This window comes from Pangasianodon hypophthalmus, chromosome 9 (assembly GCF_027358585.1).
Source record: "Pangasianodon hypophthalmus isolate fPanHyp1 chromosome 9, fPanHyp1.pri, whole genome shotgun sequence".
In the NCBI taxonomy this organism is placed as follows: Eukaryota; Metazoa; Chordata; class Actinopteri; order Siluriformes; family Pangasiidae; genus Pangasianodon; species Pangasianodon hypophthalmus.
In genome coordinates this window covers 20,860,012-20,885,147 of record NC_069718.1, presented here as the reverse complement: position 1 = coordinate 20,885,147, position 25,136 = coordinate 20,860,012, and the positions used below count along the sequence as shown (strand labels likewise).

General features: G+C 38.4%; 1 protein-coding gene across 3 annotated transcripts in view; it reads left to right on the top strand.

Annotated features, from left to right (window-relative positions):
* Positions 1-5,851, top strand: part of cntn1a (contactin 1a) — a 69,698-nt gene extending 63,847 nt beyond the window's left edge. For all 3 annotated transcript variants that reach the window (XM_026919279.3, XM_053236884.1, XM_026919280.3), the window contains exons 22-24: positions 1,889-2,007; positions 2,191-2,347; positions 3,436-5,851. In XM_026919279.3, the coding sequence (XP_026775080.3) occupies positions 1,889-2,007; positions 2,191-2,347; positions 3,436-3,512 (353 nt within the window). In that variant the 3' untranslated portion in view covers positions 3,513-5,851. The remainder of the gene's footprint in view (positions 1-1,888; positions 2,008-2,190; positions 2,348-3,435) is intronic.
* The last annotated feature ends 19,285 nt before the right edge of the window (positions 5,852-25,136 follow it).

Below are 25,136 nucleotides of genomic sequence, written 5' to 3'. Positions count from 1 at the left end.
TCTCCTGGGATTTTCACACGCAACAGTCTCTAGAGTTTACTCAGAATGGTGCGATAAAGGAAAAAAACATCCAGTGAGCAGCAGTTCGAGCTGACAGAAAGACTACAGTAGCTCAGATAACCACTCTGCACAACTGTGGTGAGCAGAAAAGCTTCTCAGAATGCACAACACATCGAACCTTAAGGTGGATGGGTACACCAGCAGGAGACGTCAGGTTTGTCAGGTTCCACTTCTGTCAGCCAAGAACAGAAAGCTGAGGCTGCAGTTGTCACAGACTCACCAAAACTGGACAGTTGAAGACTGGAAAAATGGAGCCTGGTCTGATGAATCTCGATTTCTGCTGAGGTCAGAATTTTTCTTGGTGCACTTTGGGCCCATTAATACCAATCAATCATCGCTTGAATGCCACAGCCTATTTAAGTATTGGTGCTGACCATGTGCATCCCTTCATAGCCACAATTTACCATCTTCAAATGGCTACTTCCTGCATGATAATGCACCATGTCACAAAGCAAAAGTCGTCTCAAACTGGTTTCAAGAACATGACAATGAGTTCAGTGCTCTTCAGTGGCCTTTCCAGTCACTGGATCTGAATCCAGTAGAACACCTTTGGGATGTGGTAGCATGGGAGATTCGCAGCGTGAAAGTGCACCTGAGAAATCTGCAGGAATTGTGTGATGCAATCATATCAGTATGGACCAGAATCTCAAAGGAATGTTTCCAATAGTTTGTGGAGTCCATACCATGAAGAATTGAGGCTGTTTTGAGAGCAAAGGGAGGCCCTACCCAGTATTAGTATAGTGTTCCTAATAAAGTGCTCAGTGAGTGTATATATGAAAAATACACTGTGTTTTTTTTTTTGTTTTTTTTTGCCAGAAAGGCTCACTTGACATCTGGTTGAGTCTAAAGGTGTGCATGGGGAGATTAGGGGGATGCAACAAAACAAGTTGTGTGAGCGGGAGGTTTTCACTTTCATGCAGGCGTGAGATACCGCAAGTTAACTTGAATGTGTTTTGGTCCTTAATAACTGCCTGTGGTATAAATTAAGCAACTACATTCATTGTGCACATCTGTAGTTGAGACCAATTATAAACTTAAGTGATATACAACTGTCAGAGCCAGAATTCACAGACCATGCTGACATTGCTGGCATTTCTACATGTTTTATTTTCCAGTGGCATAGAGATCATATTTAATAAAATAAATTAAAACATTAAAAATCTGTTTTAGGCCATGTCCAGATCAGATTTAAATATGAACTAAGAAAGAGAAGCAGATATATAGTACTGTGCAAAAGTCTTAGGCACATGCAAAGAAATGCTGGAGAGCAAAGATGCCTTCAAAAATAATGAAATTAAATGTTTCTACATTAAAAAGTTCTATAAAGAGCAGTAAACAGTAATAAATGAAACAAAGTCAATATTTGGTGTGACAATCCTTCACTTTTAAAAAAAAATAGTAGTCTCAGGTACAATGTGTGCAGTTTTATAAGGAAATGAGCTGTAAGTGTTACTGAGCATCTTGCAGAAGCAGCCACAGTTCTTCTGGAGACTTTGACTGTCACACTTGCTTCTTATTTTTGCAGCAAAACCCAGCAGCCTTCATTATGTTTTTTTGTCTGAAAAGTGTCTCTTATGTAATCTGCTGCTTTCTTTACTGACATGCAAACATTTTTCTGTAACATTTAATTTTGTGCTGGAAAACTAATGTTAGGGAATCTAAAAAGTTTTCTTTTAACTAATTGAAATAACCAGGACAAATTAACCAAAGAAAATAACATAAGCATGAAGTTCAAATTTTCTTCAGTGGATCTCTTCCCAGATCCTGTTCTTGTTATTTTACATGACCACACATTTATGGTACATTTGAATTTGGCTCTCCTTTCCAGCTCCAAGTCGGCCACCAAAAATAATCGGCACAAGGGTAAATTCCAGTGGAACCTTAGTCAACGTTGCCTGGCAGCATGTGGAGGCTTTAGCCAACGAGTCTACTGTGGAGAGCTATAAGGTATAGACCATTTGGCTGGATTTAGTCTAAAATCATTTAATGTTTTTATAAATAATTGTGTGCATGAACTTTAGTTTCTGTCCCAGACTGTGTTTCATAAATTTGACCCCTAAGTGACTGTCTTGAAACCAAAATGTGTCTGAATGTCACATGGTCTAACGCTGTACCTGTTGTTGCTTGAAGGTTCTATATAGACAGGAGGGTCACAGCACCGGGACACTGTACACTACAAATAAGCAGTCCATAGACCTGCCCATTCACAAAGGTGGAGATTACCTGGTGGAGGTGAGGGCACAGAGCAAGGGAGGAGATGGAGCTGTGGCTCAAGTGCGCATCTCAGGTAAGCTTTCTGTCAGAACACACATGCACTAATGTGTCACATGTGCTCTGTGTGCAGGGTCTTCACCTGACTGGTCTTAACTTAATGTTATTTAGTCCTAGAACATGTTAACTCACATTTGTTTATGCAGTGCTAATTTTGTTGATAGTGGTACCAAAAATCAGCATCATTTGTGATGACAAGGCAAACTGCATGAATTACACATGGGAAAATGAATTAGAAAATACTCTGTATTAGACCGGACAGAGTAAGTCAATATTTACAAGCCTTTTCTCATGCTTTCTCTCATGTGATCATTTCAAGTTGGATCGTGTCCATACAGCAGTTTGAGTGCAGTGATTTGTCAGTGTCATGTGCCATTGGGTATGAGCAGCTGCTGCTAAGCTGAGGGAGGGAGATTGTGAAACAGAGGGAGTGAGAAAGAGAACCCTGTAATGATGAATGACCCTCACCTCAAGTGCAGTTTTTTCCTTACGATATTGTACTCAGAACCATAACTGCTGAAAGGCACTTTTCTGTAAGATGTAGTCTCACAAAGCTAAAGTTAAACTATACTAGTGCTGCAGTTTGTATAATAATGCTCTGTTCTTTAAAGAAGATATGCCTTGACTACAGGTCATTATGCTGCGTTCATAACAAATGGGCTCCTTTCCGACTCACCTGTTCCCAATCACACGTACACACACACACTATAAAAAGAACTCTCACTCACTACACATTGTGAAGTTACACTCAGTGTGTTTGCATCTGAACTTACTGAGCTGTTGATTCTGTGATTGTTGTTCTGGTTTCGACTCTCTATTGTTTCCTGGAATTTGATATCCTTCATTAACGTGAAACTAACTGCAAGTGCATCCGTTTCCGTCTCAATTCGTGACAGGGCCTCTTAGTTCCAGTGAAGGAAAACTGTAATGCTACAGCATACAATGACATCCTATAGAATTGTGCTTTGTGGCAACAGTAAGGTGTCCACAGTAGTATTCTTTTGGCCATGTAGTGTATATCCTATAATAATACTCATCCTAATGGTACTATATTTCTCTATCAACTTTGTCTTATAACTTCTGTGTGTGTGTGTGTGTGTGTAGCTGGAGCGGTCTTGTCAGCTCCATCCCTGAGCCTTTGTGTCCTGCTGCTGGTGGCATTGCTCAGCCTGACTCTCTGAATGTAGCGCCGTCTCTCCTCTGCCTTCACTCCCCACAGTGAAGAGGACTCTAACTGGATGACGCCTTACAGGACTCTTATTCTACAAATTCCTATGCTCAACAATGAATATTCCCAACCTGGACTGAGCTATGTTGGAAGAAAAGACTACAGAAATATAGGAAGGACAAGGATGTAAAGGACTGTCTTATTCAGTATCGACTTAACCATGAAGCAGCGTCAAAGGAGTTCTCTCTTGTTCAGTATGCCTTATAATATCTCTTACCCTGCTCATAGCTGCTTGTGGGTAGAGTGACATCTGTATTTCACAATTTACATCACGAACGTCAGAAGGCTGTTTCAGCTTTAATTTGAAAAATTTTTTAATTGGCTGCTCATTCATAGCACCAATAATCCTCTCAATTGAATTCATAATTTTGTTTCTGCAGTGTGCTCTGTACCCGCAAGTGATATTTGATGAGTGATCGGCATAAGAGTGTCTAATAGTTAGCTTAGTTTGCAAATCAGTGGAACTCCTTTTTTTCCATTTCTGAACTAATGCTTTCCTTGATGGATACAGTCAAAGCAAACTCCTCTGCTACTCTGACTCAAGACAAACTAAACAAGGTTACACAGAATAGAAAATATAGCAATTTATTTCAAGCTAGTATATGTATATGCAATAATTTATAAGCTATCGATTTCTTAATATATTTCAATATTTCTTTGGTCATATTAACATATCATTAATAGAAAGATTATTTTACTTTAAATATATGATTTCAAAGCCCTTAAGTAAAAGAAAATGAACATCGAGAAGTAAGAGAGATGTGTGCTTATAACCTCTGTGGACTGAATGAGGATTATCAGGGGTTAAAAAAAATGTAAATATATATCTTAATTGCTGAAATTCTGTACTGAGGAGTAATTGTGTTTGTATGTGAACTGTATGTGTAGGATACCTGTCCAAACCATGGTTTTAAACCCAAACCAGATGAGTATGCTTGAGTGTGTGTACATGTGTTGTGAGTGAACCGTGGCATGAAAATCCACTGTGGTACTTCATGGGCCAAAATCTCACAGCACCTCTGGATAAGGGTGTTGATTTGGTAAAATAATCTCTGATTATCACTCATAGTCTAAGAAACTCTGTCACTTCATTAGTGCTCCAACCAAAAGGCACTGCAGCATAAGGAAAACTTTTTGTTTTGACTGTATCTTTGAATTCTCAGTCATTTAGAAGGGGTTCATACAAATAAATAAATGAATTATTTTATTTTATTTTATTATTATTTTTTTTTACAGACTTCTTTTCTTTTAAAATTGTGTCATGTTCCAGATAACAGTTGTATGGCCTGGGACAAGGAGCAGACTGTCCAGAAAGGTTTAATGCTATTAACTAAAACATTAAAAAAAAAAAGAAAAAACACATTCCATTCAGAAATTAATGATTTCTGACAAATGTAGTTGCTGAATCATTTCAAACGTGCACAACTGTATTGATTGCGTCACATGAGTCAAATCACCCCTTGACTCTGTATGACAGTGATCGTATCGGACGAGCAAACAATTTATTATTAAATGCTTTTGTAACCCATTGTCTTTTCACTTATAACCCATTAGAGATATACTGACCTGTCCAGCATAACTGCATTTCATTTGTTACTAATGTGTTAAGATTTGTTACTTGTTTGATAGTTCCTTCAACTAAAAATGCATTTCAATTTTGACATATTCAAAGAAATTCCATCTGACAGTATTTTCTGAGAAGAAAATACATTCAACGTCTATAACATATCACCACAAACAGATCCTGTGTACTTCTTTGAGAACAGGATATCTTCAGTTTTTTTGTGTGACAGGCTAATTTAATGTATTATTTGTTTTTTTTTATTATTATGTGGAACGTATATTGGATGTTGACCTCTCAGATGGACTGTCTGTGTGCATTTTAGCCTATGCTTCATCATTTTTGTAATATTCAGAGACCACCACAAAGTGCTTTCTCTTTCCCTGTTTACTTCAGCCAACAACATCATCAATGTAAAAAAAAAAAAAAAGCCAAATGCATGAAAGCCTTTAACTTAATTATTGCAATCAGCAATTATTTGGAGTGCTGTGGTACGCCCTCAGAAGCATGATCTGGAAATGAATGGTTCATTCCAGTTGCATTAGAACGCCATACTCATTTGCGATGAAGGTGACTCATGTAACTCAACTTCTTCTGATCTGTCTCTGTCAGTCAATAAAAAGTGTGTTCAGGCTGAATGACAGGTTGTGTAGATGAAATGTAACTCGTGAGTCATTATCTGCTTCATTGAAGCCATTCTTCTCAATTAAAGTTTATAAAGACAAACCCAACATGACTCTCATTGTTCTTGAAGGTAACAGTTAAAGATTTAATAATAATCCTTATTAAATATATTTAAGGTGTTTAACTTGTAGTGTTGTTGTGATAGGTGACTTTGGTGTTATTTTTTTTTTCACTTAATGTAGCTAATGCAGGCTAATTGTCACAAGAAACCTAGGCCCATTATTTTTTACCTAGAGATTTGTATGTTTTTAATTAAAACAGGGGAAACACTGGAGCAATGGGTAGTGTTGCCACCTTGCAGTTCCTGGATCCCTGGTTAGACCCTGAACTCGGATTACTGTGTGAATGTGTGTGTGCATGGTGCCCAGCGTTCGTTTGGGGTGAATTCTTTGGCTTTGAGCCCTCATCAACTTCTCTACATGACTAGGAAGTATGTCACATGAATGGCCACTTGCAGTAAAAGCAGATGAGGGTAAAGTAAATATTAAACAAGAATGTACTTGCCATAGGCAGTAAGAACAATGAAATTAAACTTTGCTAAATTGTCCAGTCTAGTGAATTATGTAGAGTTAAATCAGCTTGCCAACTAGGAATAAATTTGAAATAAATAATAAACATTAGCTAAAAACAATTTGAAGGTAGAAAATCAATTGTTATATTTTTGAAATGTCGAAAAATACTTTGCTTTGGAATGGAGAGCATAAAATACTCAAAAGACAGAAATAACTTAAATAAATAAGAGTTTGCTTTATTTGAATACAGTGATATCTAACCATATATGGTCAACCTGGAGTATAACTGCTGCACTGGGTAGAGCAAGACGAGGCTAAGGAAATCACAAATTTAAACCTCAATGAACTGAAAAGCAACTAAATAAAAAAACTGAATGCACATAATAAATAACAGGTAAACTGAGACAAGTAACATAGATTAAAAGTTACTTGACCTGAGTTTGACTCTCTGTCAACTTCAACATAAACCTATGAGCAAACTGTGTATTTCCATGGCAAAGGCAACTTACACAAAGGACACACACACACACACACACACACAGAGCTAAAAATAAAGACTTGGTAAGTGTTTGTCTAGAATGATGTGGACCTAAAATGACTTTAAGTTGGAAAGAAATGCTGTTGAAGTGCTGAGGATGTGGAGCAGAGCATGGGAACATATGGAAGTAGAAGTGCTGCTAAGACTATTAACATGTATGCAGTATCAAACTTACAAAAGTAGTCGACTGGTATGCTTCTTATGAGAGAAGTGTTTTTTCATACATATTCTGATATCAGTTGAAGTTTTTTCCATACAGTTTGAAGACGGTCATTTCCTTAATGTCACTCTACAGAGAAAACTTATTGGATTCAAAACTGTAGGTTCAGAACTGTAAATAACCAGGTCTGGGACATACTGTACAGTATGTCAGAGGTATTTGTAAAATGTCAGCTAAAGTGCACTTTTGTGCCAAACTGCACTTTCCTTGTCCATTTAAAAAGGGTCCCTTTTTTAGACTTTGTGTATCTTGTCGATCTTCTGAGGATGGGCCAGCAGATAGAGAGATAGATTTCAGGTTCAGGACAGACTACTAGAGGTGAGCCATAATGTTACACACTGATCACAGAATCTCTGCTGCATCTCCAGCGTCGTTATTCTTCACAATGGTGTACTGTTTATAGACTATATGGCCAAAAGTATGTGGATACCTGAGCATCACACCACATGTGGACCTTCCCCAAACTGTTGCCACAAAGTTGGAAGCACATAATTGTCTAGAATGTCTTTGTGTGCTGTAGAATTACAATTTCCCTTCACTGGAACTAAAAATGTTCGAGCATGACAATGCCCCTGTGCACACAGTGAGCTCCATGAAGACATAGTTTGCCAAGGTTGGAGTGGAAAAACTCGAGTGTTCTGCACTGAGGCCTGATTTCAACGCTACTGAACACCTTTGGGATGAACTGGAACACTGAGTGCACCCCAGGCCTCTCTGCTCGACATCAATGCCTGAACTCACTAATGCTCATGGCTGAATGAACACAAATCCCCACAGCCATGCTCCAAAATTTAGTGGAAAGCCTTCCCAGAAGAGTGGAGATTATTATAACAACAAAGAGGGACTACATCTGGAATTGGATGTTCAACGGGCTCATAAGTCCACAAACTTTTGTTCATGTAGTGTATTTTATAGATTATGAAGACATGATAGGATAGTGATAGGATAGCAAGATAGATTAGAACATTAACATTCTCTTATGTTGAATGTTATACAAAGCACTTGCTTTGAATTATAGCCTGCAGTGAATAAGAGATTTCTGAGATTTATGTCCGTGAGATTTATGTTTCATCTGCGACTTAGTGATTATACAAAATGATGGCCTTTTTGCTATCTTTGAAATCTGTAAAAAGATTTTAAACCGGAGTGAGTGCCTGAAATCAAATTCCAAGATTTATCATAAGAGAGGAGAAACATAAGCTCACAAAAGCAGGAAGGGACACAGAGTTAATTAAGGTGTCAGTGATGATCTCTTTCTTTCCCTCCATATAATTCTATATATTATATAGAATTATTCTATATATAATATCTATATATTATATATATTATATAGAATTATAAAATATTTTATTTTTTATACTTTACATATCTATCCTGGGGGCACAGTGGCTTAGTGGTTAGCAAGATTGCCTCACACCTCTGGGGTTGGGGGTTTGTATCCTGCCTCTGCCCTGTGTGCGCAGAGTTAACATGTTCTCCCCGTGCTTCAGGGGTTTCTCCAGGTACTCCGATTTCCTACCCCAGTCCAAAGACGTTTTCTAGGCTGATTGGCATTTCCAAATTGTCCATAGTGTGTCCACCGCCAAAAGTGCCTACAATGGGCATGTGAGCATCAGAACTTGACCATGGACAATGGAAGAAGGTGGCCCGATCTGATGAATCACGTTTTCTTGCGTGTGCGTCGCTTACCTGGGGAAGAGCTGGCACCAGGATGCACTATGGGAAGAAGGCAAGCTGGCGGAGACAGTGTGATGCTCTGGGTAATGTTCTGCTGGGAAACCTTGAGTCCTGGCATTCATGTGGTTGTTACTTTGACACATACCACCTACCAAACATTGTTGCAGACCAAGTATATCCCTTCATGGCAACGGTATTCCCTAATGGCAGTGACCTCTTTCAGCAGGATTGGTTCAGGAATGGTTTGAGGAACATGACAAAGAGTTCAAGGTGTTGACTTGGCCTCCAAATTCCCCAGAACTCAATCCAGGATGTGCTGGACAAAAAAGTCCGATCCATGGAGGCCCCACCTCGCAATTCATATGACCTAAAGGATCTGGTGCTAATGTCATGGTGCCAGATACCACAGCACACCTTCAGAGGTCTTGTGGAGTCCATGCCTCAATGAGCTTTTTCTGCAGCACAAGGGGACTTACACAACATTAGGCAGGTGGTTTTAATGTTACGGCTGATCGGTGTATATTTCTCTTCTGTAAGGTGTACACAAACAAGCATGACCCACTCTTTAAAAATGATACCAATCGCACAAACCTTATTTCTCAGCGCAGATGCCATTCATAGCACTGCTCCATCTCCCTTTGTGTTGTGCCCTTCAGCATGGAAAAGGTTTCTAAGAGCTGCAGGATCACACAATACAATCTTAATCTCTAGAAAGAGCACAGCCACCTTGTTTTCCAGCTCCGAACACAATATATGACAGGAGAAGAGTGGGCCATGGCAGAAATAAAATAAGATTTATGACCCTTGATCTCTGGCAGGATAATTTGATTTCTGAAGCATGGATGAAAAAAGCAATTGTTGATAAACCAGGCTGTGGATTTCTGCAGCCACATTTTTGTCAATTGACGGTTAACACATTCCTTTTCCATCAGTTTGCAAAGAGATTTTCTGCTCTGACAAACACAAATGATTGCAATGCATCTCGTATCTTACTGTTTTATCAAAGCAATAATTCTGCTGATGAAAAATTTTCATGAGTTCAGTTCTTTCATCAGTGATGATTGAATCAACTCTTCAAGAGCATACAAACAGTGATATGAGATTTGAACTTGTTTTGTTATCTGCACAAGCTTTGCACTGAAGAGACATTTTGCATCTTGTCGTGATCAGACATTGCCAAATATTTATACACATATTATATGTATATATATATATATATATCAATTTTAACTGTTATGACTGATATGGTTTTGTACATTTTGTTTATTTTTCTGAAGATCTAGTTTACATTTGGATGTGATTGTATGTCATGAACAGACAACTCCAATTCCCACAATCCCTTGCCAACAGCCACACCCACGTCCTCATTGCCCTCCACTCATCCAACTCACCCACCTTCTAATTACACAACTGTTTCCCATTCACCTTAATCACTCCGTGTATAAATGTGACATATTCAGCATGGTTAAGTCTTGTTGGTTGTGCTTGCCTTAATTTCTAACCCTGTTTGTTATATATGATGTTTGTCTGTTTTTTGTTTTCTAGTTTTTGTCTTTTCCCTTTTTCACCTTCTTTTTTTAAAGTCCTTTGGGCAGATTTTGATTGGTAAAATCATTTTGTTCTTGCCACCCTGCAGTAGAGTTCAATTAGCAATCATCAATTGTTAACACATTCTTCTTGTTTAAAATGCTTATAGCTATAGATCTTTCAAAGTGCTTGTTAATCACTTGCTAGAATCCCTTACAAAATCCCTTACAAAGCAACTAAATAGCAACTGTGCTTTATAAATTTGCAGAAACATGTATTGTTTCATTTTGTTCTGTGCAGACTTTATATCTCTTAGAAAATCAACAAAATATAGCATTTGACACAGGGCCGGAGTGGGACTCATTTACAGCTCTGGAGTTTCATGACTTAGACCGGCCCACTTTAGTTCACGACTGACTATATTAAAATAATGTAATTAAAATCAGTATATACGCCTGCAATAGTGCACTGTTATCTACAGCCTTGTAATTCATTGTATTTTTCAAAAATATCATCATTTCCAGTTCAGTGCTAATACAGTAGCCTAAGTGTTGCTTCACAGTAAAGATTTATTAGAACAGTAAACAACAGTATTCTTTACAACACAATGTAATGTTTAACAGTATCCGAATCTATTTTCTGTAAGAATTAGTGTTCATAAATATCCAAACCTTGAAATATCAAATAAATACAAATATAAAAAATAAAAATTTTAAATAAAATTAAAATAAAATGTATTGCACTTTCATGCAATATCAATATCAATATCATCTCTTTTTCCTTTGCATAAGTCAGGAAACGCTTGTTACATATGTAGCTGTGGTTCTGTGAATTCCGGATGACTGCCAGAGGCGGTGCTAAGCACTAATGGATAATCGCTGTGCCAGCTAGATAGGTTGAGAAGGAAATACCACCAGAGTCACGTCATGACGTAGACCGAGATGCAAGGTTATAAACCACAGCAGCTCGATGTCCAGCCTCGGAATGCTTTCTCGCGCATTCCGAATGACGAGGAACTCTGGCGGTCATCCGGAATTCACAGAACCACAGTTACATACGTAACAAGCGTTCGGTTTCATTCCTCCTGACCGCCAGAGGCGGTGCTAAGCACTAATAGATGACACATTCCAACATAGTCATGAGGAATGCCACCCACCTGCATCAAGGATGCTCCAGAAGGACTGCAGAACTCACATTATGGGAAGCAGCCACATTGACCTTGTCGAAATGCGCAAAGGTACATGGAGAGGACCAGGTAGCAGCTGCACAGGCCTCCGCCAAGGAAACTCCCCGTAAAGCGGCCCAAGATGAAGAGACAGCCCTAGTAGAGTGACAAGTGATACCCACTGGTAAAGGTTGGGTAGAATGACTATACGCCAGCTTTATCACCTCGACAATCCAGCGTGCTAGTCTTTGCTTAGACAAAGGAGCACCCTTGCGTACCTCACCATAACAGACAAATAATTGATCCGTCTGTCTGAAAGAAGCAGTAGACTTAACATAGCACCTTAAAATTCGTACAGGGTGCATGCCGTTTAGAACAACATCCGTATTTCAACCCACTGGCATGACAACACTGGCATGACAACACCGGCCCTCGCGGTCAAAAAACAGACCGGCCCACCGGGAATCCTCCCGCTGCTCCCGATTAGCCAATCCGGGCCTGATTTGACAATGTGTCTGATGTTGCTGTGCATTAATCAGATATAAAGATTACTTATAATATTATAAACCCAGTTATGAAGCTCAGGTGAAGCAATCTGTCCTTTTAGTGTTAGGAGCCCCTTTTAGTTTAAAAAATGGACCACTGGGCAAGTGTTGCATAAATGCACCACATTTTATATAGAATGTAGCCCAGATGATGCACTGGGCAGATTTCTCCAGTAGTTGCAGAATATGAGGGAGCAGACGGACTTCTCTCAGTATCCTTCCTGGTGTTAAGGGCCAGTTTGTCATTGTTTGTTTGGTAAGCAGACAGACAGGGGTCCACTCCTGGCTGCACAAATGGTTTTAATGCACATAGGCATGAGTGCCTAGGCCAGTGACTGGCTGAAAATGCCAGTAAAGGCCTCACCCAGCTGCTCAGCACAAACCCAGAGTATGCAGCTGAGTTGCCTTTGGGCCCAGCAGCCTTGGGTGGTTCCATCCTGTTCAAGTGTGGTGGAGACATCTGTAATGGAAAGATTACTGGGTGGTTCATCTATGGGTAGTTCCACCCTGATGGTTGGTTTGCGGTTTTCCAGATCAACACTCATATTGAAGTTGTTATGGTCTTGTTAGATCTTCTCAATTTCTTCTCAAATTCTTCTCAATATGTCATTTGTGGTCATGTTTGGCTTTTTAAATGCCAATCTTCAGGCTCACACTGGATGAGCTGTAATCCTGTGCATCACTTGTGCATCTAAAGGTGGTGTTGCGTGTCTTCAGCTTCTGCCAAGTTGCGTGGAACAGCAGAAACATCACTGGATCAGATTTGAAAACATACCAAATCCAACCTGGTACTGGTCCAGCGTTTCAGGCCAGTATTGTTAGTGGTATTGGTAATTGTATCCTACTTTTGTAGCCTGCCTGAGCTTGTACAGAGAGCCCTTGTTCAAATTTAAATGTTAAAGATTGGGATAAGCAGTTTAGATATGGCAGGTGCTTAAGGATATTAGGGAAATTGTGGTCTCCTCCTGCAGCTTAGCCATGTTCTGCAGATCAAACAGAACTAAACCAGAGGATTATCTTCCATTCTACTGATTGCACATTGAGGAGAGTCATTAAAATGCACCTAGCAGAGCAAAAAATGTTTCAGACAAAAAAGAGCACCTTGACACCCTTCCAGACGTGCACATGTGACTCACACTTTCACAATGTTAATATGTAGAAACAGAGCAAGTTATACAGGTCTCAAGTGTGTATGGTTATTTGCAGGTGTGATAGGATCAATAATTTCACAGAATATGTGATTATTTGTGTGGCCTGCAATGTCTGGCTAGTAATTCCTGCCTATGTGAAATACATACAGATGAGCCAATCTAAAATTTTATAGTTAGATGTTTCAATCAACATGGAGGATAGTGGTCTTATTTATGAAGATTAGTTTTTGCTCATTTGCTGTTAGCAGACTGCATGAGAAAAAAACCTGTGTGCTGAAGGGATAACTTGTTTGTTTTCTTTTTAGGAGGTATACATAATGGTCTGAATTTTTTAGTTTTGCTAATTAACTACAGCTAATTAACAGCGAGTATGCTGATTACAATCTGCTTGTTATCACACCCAGACATTCTTGCAGCCACACACACATTACATCTGCATTTACACGCCATTAGCAATGCTGGTCTCAGTTTCATCATTAATCATATCACGCACATAGCACATAGCTAATACTGAACTCCAGTGAAGATTTATTGATATGGTGAACAACCCAGTGGAGACAGAAATCTCATTTTCACTGTCATCCACAGCACCCAGTAAAAAAAAAAAAAAAAAAACATACATGGAAATTACTAACAGAGGAAAAAAAAACAGAAGAAAATTCTGAATATAGAAAGTGATGTACATTCCTCGGTGAGCTGGAGCATCCAGTAATGCTCTGAATTGACTCATTGCCACATAGGAATGCAAATGTCAAAAATTATTCAAGGGAAAAGTGTATTAAGCAATATGGTTTTTCAGCAGTGGAAAGAATTATGAGTTAGCACGGAAATGAGTAACTCATAAGCATTACTGAAAAATGTAGCCATTTATAATGTAAGTATGCACTTTGCATAGAAAAAAAAACACAGCTCCTTTTCATATTAATGTTTCTGTTTGAGCTGTGAATTCCAAGTATGCTGTTTTCACACCTTAGTCTGAATGTGATGGTGTTTTTAAGGAAATAATGTGTCAATCATTGATATCCCTACGGAAATGAAATACTTTTCTCTGCAGAGCAGTAATGCCTTGATAAGATTGTCTGATGTGTATATTATGAAAAGGTGCACTATATCCCTTTATACCTATGTATATGCATATACTGGGTTATATTTCTAACAAGGAGGCTAAGAAATTGGTGTGTTGTTGGATAGAGAGAGTGTGTGAGGATAGTGTGAGTGTGTGCTGTTGTAGCCCTAACAGCAGATGGAGGTATTTAGCTACAATGTAAACTCAGACATACACATCCAAGCTTTCACATACTGTCTTTTCTTCCATGTTAACCCACTGGAATAACTTAAAAGTATGAATACATTTTTAATTTCTCTCTGATTACGAAGCTGAAAACATATTCAACATTAAATAAATGCATGCACAGGTTACCATATGAGACAAAGGGGAAAAAATTGTTAATTGGATGTTGACAGATCCTGAGGCACTGTAGCAGGTGGTTGTTTTTCTTCACACTACATAACAGTGTGCGTATTCCTCCAAGCACATCCTCACAGGTGTAATGTCATTATTTCTGTACTGTGCAACTGTGTAAGTGAGAGAGCGTGCTTCTATACTGTATGTGTGACAGCCTCATCTTGATTGTATATGTGAGGAATAAAACGAGACAGGGCATAATCAATGCCAGGGTGGTGTGACGTCATTTTTTTTATCCATTTACTGTTACGGTTAATGTTGTGGAACGTCTGTGAAACAATTTAGTTCCTTTTATCACTTACGTTATAACAGCTATAAACAGTCTCTCTTGATAGCTAATAAAAAAGTGCAGCTTGAACTTGAGCTTACTGAGAAGCCAGAATGCTCCATGTCTTCTGTTCTGAAGACTTTCACTTGGTGGAAAACTTACTTACAAAGGTTTACACCGGAGACTCCTTACAAAATGCTTCTTACAAAATGTTTCACTTTGTTTTTTTGTTAAGTGACAATACCATTTATAAAAAGTTTTATTATTATTCATTGTTTTTTGTTTATTTTAGACTTTGATTATGTGAAATGTCCACCATACAAGTCCCTGTGTTAGTTGTTACTATAGAAACAATAATATATTAGAATGAGCAGCTGGCACTATTGCTAGAACTACTGTTATAGGAAATTAATCAACACCTTCTGAGCAGTCAGAATGGAGAATTCAACAGTGCTATGGTATAAGAAGTGTAAATTGATGACTGAAACTGTAACTCATGTTCAGGAGCATATTTAATTGAGAGTTCATTTGTTATTGGTATTCTTCAACAACATGCACACACTTTAAAAAGTGATTTTTCAACCAGTTAAATTAAAATTGTGAGCACTGTAACAACAGTAATTAACTAGTTTGAACAGATTGAACAGAATTTCCGAATAGCGTCAGGGTTATTTCCATTAGACCATAGGTGTCAAACTCGAGGCCTGCTGACCAAACCTGCCCCACTGCCTTGTTTCATTTGACATATCTGGGCTTGCCAAAAAATAATATTGAAACAGCCTGTACTATCTACTACTCAACACTTTTAACACTATCTAGAATTCACACCAGACCCATAGTGTAATGATTGCCTGCACCCACTTTATAGTGTGTGAGCTCACATCTCACAGGGCTGAAATGCTGGTTAAAATCAGTGCCTATCTGATGCCCTTGATGCAAGTCAGACCCATGTCTAAAAAAAGATTCAGAAACTCGGCAGGTGCTGGCCTTTAGTGTGATTCAATAATTGACTCCAATGCTAGTATCACCCAGTGTCGAGACCTACAAATGTGATGAAAAAGAACAGTTGATGGAGTGCAAAGATGGGAGAAATGGGAGATTCCTTCTTCTTAAACATGTTTTGCAATGTTATACATTTTCAATATTTGGAAAACAGATGTATATTAAAAAAACCCCATTTAATCACTTTAATAAATTTTATCACCTAATAGTGTGTTATGTTGAATAGTTTCTGTTAGTCCTTCTTTGACCTAGAATTGTCTATTCTACATTCAGAGCCTAGGTTATGATGTTAATCAATAGAATAGATAGTAATATGTTAAAAATGAATAGTCTTACATCATTGCCTAAAAATAATGATGTGGCCTGGTCAGAATTTGAGTTTGACACCCCTGCTCTAGACAGTGATGGTAAAGGTGCCAAGCTGAGAAATTCAAGCAATTATTACACTTGGCTGTATCTGTTGTACTGTATGTTAGGAAAGTATTAACACTCGGAAGGTGGGGAGTTTACCATTAGCACATACAGTACAGCCTAGGTTTCTTAATACAAAGAGATTCATTTCAATTCCCTTTTCTCACACTTGATGACACACAGACACACATGCACACACATGCACACACGCAAACACACACACACACACACACGCTCACTCTTCTTCCCTGTCTGTTAATAATAGACCTGATGAATTGTATAATGCTACAGAAAGATTGTAGTCATGAAGGGATGCCTTCCCACTAATAGCCTGCATGTTGCATTCAATAGCAGAGATAGAGCAGCTCATGCCAATGTGTCAGAGTCTTAGCTGGAGCAAAATGGAGGGTGCACTTCATGCCCAATTTATGCCGAGTGTTGAAGCAACGCTTTCACTTTACCCAGTGACAGTATTTGCCATCTTTAACAGGATGGTGAATGCTCCTTAATGGCCATTATTCCACTGCAGTGCTTTGACAATTACAAGCCATACTATTAAATCCCTTTATCACTAGGATGATATCCAGGAATAAACAGTGAATTCATCCACAGAACCAATACATTAATCTTCTCTTGATGAGAACAAATATTTGGTCCTCAGGGTTACTACCTTGAGAATCTGTTTCTTAATTTTTATGCTGCTTGGGTATAAGGTGTCTCTGTTTTTCTCATCTAGATTAAACCTCACCACATCTAATTTTGAGAGTCTCTTTAATATTTAGTGGTGTACAAACACCTGAACACATGAATCTTCCACTGTTTTATCATGAAGACTTCAATCATTTTTTTCAGGTTCCATCATGAAGTGCTCTGGTTTGGTTGGTGAGAAGACTGTGATGTGGGGTAAATGATTTGCTGCTATGTTAGTGTCCTCCACCTGTTCAGACTCTGAGACTGAAGGGAATAGGAGTGAGCTGGCCAGTCTGTTGCTCTTTTGATGGATGGGTGCTGTCTCAGACAATTTCTGCCCACCTTAGACATTTATATTCGTATACAGGGGGGATTTGTTGGCACTTAGGAAACTCTGGGAGAAAAAATTAAATCTTACTTTAGTTTTGTACTCATGACATTCTATACATCATTTAACATAGGGGTGTAAACCTCAGGCTTCCATACAATACAATACAATACAATACAATACAATAATGATTCACAGGGCAACAAATTGATATTTGGTGATGCTGCTGAATCTGCTATGGTATTTATGATACTTTACGATATGATATGACTTTGATTCATAAGGCATTGCTTAGATATTTGATGATGCCACTGAATCTGCTATGATACACTATGATATGATTTTGATTCATAAGGCCATGATTCCATATTTTAACCATACATCTGCCAAGATATGGTACATTTCGATGCCATTTGTAGCATTCAACTGATATGTGACCAGCTTTTATTATAATCTGGGGCAATCTTTGTTTATAGTCTGGCTTGTTTATAATCCAAGTGTTGAAGCAATTCTATCACTATCTATCAAACAACTTGATCAAAGCCTGACATTCATTGTGTGTGGAAATCACGCTTAGCTGGCAGGTTTTTAGATATCTTTAGGCAGAATCACTGTTTCTACAGCACATTATGTGGCTCCTTTCCCTCACTGAGATCTTCGCAGGAAGACTAGGCAAGTAGGCTAACGGTGAGTAAGCGAGTAAACAAAAACATTCAGCTACAGAGACATCCACCAGGTTTTCCCAGACAACCACACATACAGTATATTGTCTGTACTGGATCTTCTGATTGAACCATATATGCCGTCATTGACTGACTGCATATCTTTTCCCTGAGACATACACTGACCCATTAAGTAGCACCAAGTGGTAATTAACTGTCTTTAAAACACATATTAAACTCAAAGTGTTCTTACATTTTGGTAATGATCGACTACATTAATCTTCTAGTGTTCATGCGCTGAATGTTTCTGATCTGTACCAGTAGAGAACGACTCTCATCAGTGGCCTTAAGCTAAACCATGGAGGAGTGAGTGGGTGAGAAAAAGCAAAAGAACATCCACGCTTTCTTCTTTTGTTTTTCAATTTTTTTTATATCTTCCCTCTTTTCTTGCATTCCTCATACTCTCAGTGTCAATCAGCTGGCTTCCCCTCTTATCTTTTCCTGTTGCTTTAAATATTTCTGGATTTCTACTGAATCTGGTTGCACAAACACTCATAATACTTTGACAACCTGCTGTTTTTTGAAGTTGGGCCAAAATATGTGAATGTACATTTGTGCTTTTTTCAGTAGAGGTTGTAAATTATTCATATTCGAGGCACAGGAGGTCTGGTGGGAGGAGGTGTTGGATGGTGGAGTGTTGTCCTTTTTATGTTCTGTGGGTGACAGGAAAAGTGGTAAGGGTGGGCTCAACTGTGCAAAGCTGGCAAGGGTGTGTGTGTGTGTGTGTGTGTGTGTGTGTGTGTGTGAGTGAGAGAGAGAGAGAGAGCTTAAATGTGTTTTTTTTTTGGGGAGGGAAGTACCTCTGGGACTACTATGAGACAGGTGATGGGAGGAACAGTACGACGCTCCACAGGTAGCTGTCTGGCAGATGAATGTTGGAGTGTGTGTGCGTGCGTGTGTGCGTGTGTGTGTCTCTGTGTCTGTATCTCTGTGTGTCTGAAACAGGTACAGTCCTGTCTTCAGCATGCTGTCATTCCAGTACCAATTTCTGCTTTAATTTTTCATATTCCATGCAGCTCCATGCAGTTTTGTCTCAGTATGTGATGTCAGTTATGGTCTATTATAGCACATCCTAATCAAAGTACATTTTATCTGTGTATGTTTGCATGTTACTGTGTTTATAGTGTCACACACAGAAGACGTACTGTACAGTATACTGGCATAATCATATCTGTTTCAAGGGTATGAAATAAAGATCAGTGGCTTTGAGCACACACCCAGCAATCACGCTGTAGAACTCTTAGGACAGCACCATAACTTTGAGGTTAAGCCCATATTGAATTATTAAACAGTGCTGAAACCACATTGTAACACCTGCATCCTTCTTGCCTTTCTGGAAAAGACAAATGAGCTAAAAACCAAACATTCAAATAGGCAATAATATGTACAGCATGAATTTTTTAATAACTAATGACTATGATGCTCATACTAAACATCCTTTTATCACATTTAATACTGTTTGATGTTATAGTATAAAGTTGTAGAAGAGTAATGATTTATAATATCAGTATCTGGTGTCATCCAGAACAGGATGTGCTCCCTTTTGAGTCTGGTGGAGTTTTTCCTCACCGCCGTCACCTCTAGCTTTCTCATTAGGGATCTAAATCCATATCCGGATTTCTGTAAATCTGCTTTGTGACCATGTATATTGTTATAAGCATTATACAAATAAAATTGAATTGAATTTTGGAGGTTAAAAGGGTGTTAGCATGTTAATAGGTTTTTGTTTGTATGTTTGTTTCGTTTTTCACACTACCAAAATTTTGCACTCACACCACCCTTCTGTTGTGATATAAGCAGCACGTGTTAGTTGATATAAGAGCCAGTTAATGGAGGCCCAGCTGTAATATTACACTGCATTGCCGTAGCTGTTGTGCTGTTATTGTGCTTTTTCACATTGGAGGGGGCTTTTATCTTTAAGCCATTGTGTCATTAGTGAGCCAGAAGCCTCTCTTTATGACCGGCATGTTGTAAAAGCGTCCAGTGTGAGCCCTAATCAGAGCCCATAAACTCCAGCTCTGTCAGCAAAGTTTGGTCATTAAGAGACATTTGAATGTAATTATTTATTGATGGCTCTTATGATTTACTCTCTGGGCTGCACACGTCTGGATTTTTATGCCTTATGTCTGCACTGTGAGATGCGGGTTAACAGTCGTTTAAAGACCGCAGCGCTCGTGGGGCTCCATATTAGCCTCTGCTCTGAGCATCATGAAAGATAAAGGGAATGGGCGTGTACAGATCATCTATAGGAAACATGCATGCTGATGCAGATTGAAATATGAATATGCAAGCACATAGTCAATTTAGTAGCGGCATTTGCATTTTATTAGCATTCACTATCTTTATTATTTTAGCGGAGGTTGAATCAAATTAGCAATGCATCAAAGTGCATCAAGTGCACTCTAAAGCCTTAATATAACAGTAGGTGTTATAGTCAGTAGGTTTAAGGCAATAATAAATGATAATGTATGCTGCAGACTTCTATGCTTCAGTGTATTTTAATGTTAGATTAGAGTCTGTTTTATTAAATGTTGCCTTGTTTTATTTAAGACATGATCATTATATTGAGGTGGGGAATAAACCACACTTTGTCAAACCTATGTTGCGGGCAATTAAAAGAGATTTCATGGGCAGAATAACATTTTATTGAGCATTTTACACATGTGTTTGATAGATCCCTGGCCAATTTTTCTCCACTGACATTTAGTGATGCACCGAAGATTAAACAGTTGAGGCCATGCATTTTATGAAGGATGGTTTAAGTTTTAATTATGTAGCACATCGCCTCTGAGAGGTTGCTTGTTCTGGCTAACTGCTGGAAATGCCATCAAAATAATGGGAATTCCAGTCAGACCAACAAGGCTTAATTTGCAAAGAAATATCTTGGGCTTTTTTTTTTTTTTTTTTGACTTGAAATAGGTAGAGTAAGATGCAGTTAAGCTGATGCACATCATCTTAACAGTGAGGCACAGCAGTGAGGCTCATCACCAATTATAGGCTCTGTAGGTGCTGATTAGCATACCACATTAGCATATGGGAGGAAATGACATGCATAAACACCATCGTCTCGCCAGTACCCTGTCTAAAAAGAAAAAAAAAAAGAAAAGAAATCACACATCAGATTTACCTCCTCAGTACAACTCAGTAAAATATCTTATGAAAACCGTTAACAATAAAAATTCAGAAGCTTGCTTAAGAATCTTGGACAGAATTGACATTTGCATAGGAAAATGATTCCCTTTCCTCATAGACGCTAAGCCAAGTTTTCCCACGTAATGTGAAATATCTCCTTCTGTGCATGTGCATAGTGATGTTTTAGATTGGGAGCTGGTGTTTCTGTGCTACCATGGTGCTCCATCTGTAATCTTACACACAGGAGTTTTATTAGAAAAACTCCATTATACAGCCTTGTACCACTTGTACTGTAGTTCTGTACTATAGGAAGACAAAAAACAGTGGTCCTGTGCACAAGTTAAGCAGATTTTTAAAAAAAAAAGTGGATAGCAATTAAAAAGGAAAAGTCTCCTCTGAAACACACTAAGTATGTTTATATTGACATGTTTGTTCGTCTTAGTGATTCTGGTGCTAACAATAGCATTTATTAGGAGGAAAAAAATTAGTTTTTTGCTCCTTAAAACAAAAGAGCTAAAGCATCTTTTCACATTCACCATTTTCCAGAAATGTTCACTGTCATACTAATGAGAATTCCAATGTAGAAGTAGTAAAGACTGCAACCGTTGGACTCAAAGTTCCACAGTGCAATGCAGCTACAATGCAGTAAGGGTTCCATTTTAGGATCAGTATTATTTTCAATATATATGCTACCCTTGGTATTATTTTTGGAAAAAATGGTATTTCATATCATTTTTATGCTGACGATACACAGATGTACCTCCCTTTGAATGCTGGTGATGATGTATCTGTTAAATCTCTTTCTGAGTGATTGAAAGATATAAAATCTTGGATGGACAACTTTCTCTAGCTAAATGACGAAAAGACAGAGATTATACATTTTGGCCTTAGTAGCTGTGTAAATAATATTGCAGAGAGTCTAGGTCCTCTGTCATCTAATTTGCATGCCTATGTCAAAAATCTGGGTTTTATTTTTGACACAGAAGTAAAGTTTGACAGGAAAATAAACTCAGTTGTGAAGAATAGTTTCTTTCAACTGCAAAATATCACTAAACTTAAATCTGTCTTATCATTTCATGACCTGGAGAAAGTCATTCATACTTTTATTACATCACGCCTTGACTATTGTAATGCCTTGTATCTGGGTGTAAGTCAGTCTTCGTTGTTATGCTTGCAAAGCGTGCAGAATGCTGCAGCAAGGGTGGTGACTAATACAAGAAAGAGGGATCATATATCCCCTATTTTGGTATCTCTGCACTGGCTACCGATTCAATTTAGAATAAAGTATAAGGTGCTGTTGTATGTTTTTAAAGCTCTACATGGACTTGCACCAGATTATATTTCTGAGCTTATTGCTGTCCACCGCTCCCAGAGATCTCTTATATCTTACAACCAGCTGCTTCTTGATATTCCTCGGTCACACTTAAAGGGTAAAGGAGATCACGCATTCTCTGTTGCTGCCCAAAGTTGTGGAAAGGAGTACCAATGTTTATTAGATCTTAAACTTCTGCGAACATGTTTAATACTCATCTTAAGACGTATCTTTTTAATGAAGCCTTTGCTACTTTATAAGGATCATTAGGTGTGGAACAGATGTAGACTATTTGTGGTGTTTTATGTATTTTTAATTTTCTTTTATTTCTTTCTTTAGATGATATTATATTTTTTGTAATTGTACAGCCCTTTGGTACACTCTGTGGTTTTTAAAGTGCTTTATAAATAAATATGAAATTTGTTTTGTTGTTGTTACATTGAGTTACGCCAAAAAAAAATCAGCTTGGCTAGTTAGTGATCAATGAGATGACGAGCATGATGGCACTGATGAAGGTATTAGCATAAAAGCTGAAGCTTTGGAAACAGGTCTGTTTGGGCAGAGTGTGCAGATGATGAAGTGGGAGAGAGCTGGACACACTAAAGGACTAAAGCATTGCTGCATCGCCCTCTTTAGGTAGAGATGAAGCAAGGGCTAAATCCCAGTGGGACCACTATCAGCAAGCAGTCTCACGGCATTGTGAGCAATAAAGGAAACTGTCCAATATGATGGAAAAATTTAAACCAAAAAAGTCAAACAAATCTTGGATGCCATTAAAGATCACATATTTAATTTAATCATTAATATGCAAGTCATCAAGGGTGGATTTTCCCTTTACGTATGCTACTTATTGTGTATGTACACTCCTGGGCAAAAAAAAAAAATAATAAAAAAAAATGGACCAAGCCCAAAATGGCAAATATTAAGCTTTTAATGGTCTTAATAACAAATCATTGGTCAGAAAATTAGCATGAATTAAACAAATGCACTCCTGAGACCTCGTGTGCTTCCATTTACTCATTTACTTTTGCTGCAGTGGGAAAAGCGAGAAACATGGAAATTCACTTATAGTCTTCTTGTATGCAAAGGTAAAATCATGGTAATGATTAAAATGTTTGATGTAAAATCCAAACTAACACATGTCTGCGTGTACATTTTTGTTTTCTTAAAAGATTTTCTTAAAAGTCATTATTTGGTTATCTGCCACACCTGATAAAGTCCATCAAGGGCCACAAGGCATAAACATTTAAAGAAATCAAAGGGAAAAGCTATCTCATACTAACTACCTTTAGCTATTTGTTTAATTCTGGCTAACAGAATTTTTTTTTTTTTGTTAAAACCATTGAAAGCTTAATATTTTGCCATTTTGGGCTTGGCCCATTTTTAGTCAGACATTTATGTCTGCTCATTTCCCAATAGCAAGAAGGCCTTTGTTTACTCCTTTCTCTAGTGTATTTTTTCTTTAATGGATAGCCAAGAAAAATCCAAATGCCTCTCTCTGGCCTATGTCTGTTCTCTTTAGTAGAGAAACAAAAGTATTTTGTTGGATAAATATAATTGCACTGATAATCATAGATCATCATAATGTTGGCATTATTGCTCATACACAATGCCATAGTTCTGGTTTCAGAACTGCAAATGTGTGTAGCCCACTGATCTATGTACCAGTGCTGTAATCTCCACAAGAGGGACTTGTATACAGATTGCAACAGCTCATCAGCAAAAATACACCATCCCTGTTCAGAGATCACAAATATAATCATAAAATCCATAAAGCTTTTCATGTAATGTTCAACAGTGTTTTGAGTACACTCTGTTCTCTTATTATAAAAAGTGACTTTTCTCTTTGAAGTCTATATGTACTCTCATTCAGTAGTTAGAGCAACTATAGCATGTCGGCATAACACAGGGAGCCCATGGATCTGTCCTTATCAAGGTTAACAAAGCAATCCAATCAATCACAAAGCCCATAAAAGGGAGACCTTCCCTTTACCAAGCCCTCGTTTTTCATATGTAGTACAGTATCATATCCTCGTACCATTTCTTATTAGTGTCAGAGCATCAATATGGCTGCAGTGACTCAACAGGGATCATGACATGTTTGCCAAAAGAACACTGTGATCGCATTGCCACTTTTACTTTAAAAAGGGGGGACGGGCAGTTATACACACCGTACATCAATCCAGGACTCTAAAGGAGAAGTGTCAGCCTTCTCCTTTTAGATATGATAGAGAGCAGTGACTGATGGGTCTGTCAGACATGAAGACATGGAGCAGAAGAAAGAGAAAGTGCTTTTTCAGGGCTGCCAGAAAACATGCAGGGGCATATCAAGATCAAAATCAATGGCTTACAGCATCGCAGGCAAGGCGTTTCACCAAAGTGGCCACTTTTTAGTTTACTATGAGCTGCCACATTCTTTCTCTGCCACCCATAACAAATTCCCACTTATTAAGAAGGGAAGTCAATGCTGACAGTATGCCTGTTTTGCCCTAATAGATGACTTGCCTCGCTCCCAGGCTGGTGACCCTGCACATAGCCTGGGCAGTAATGAGCTTTACAGCAACAACCCACGATCCTGCCAGCATGACCTGAACTGACTGCGTGGCCCAACTCTCGCCTCAGGACATACCCTCCTTCAGATTTTCCTCAAATTAGAAAGCCACCCAT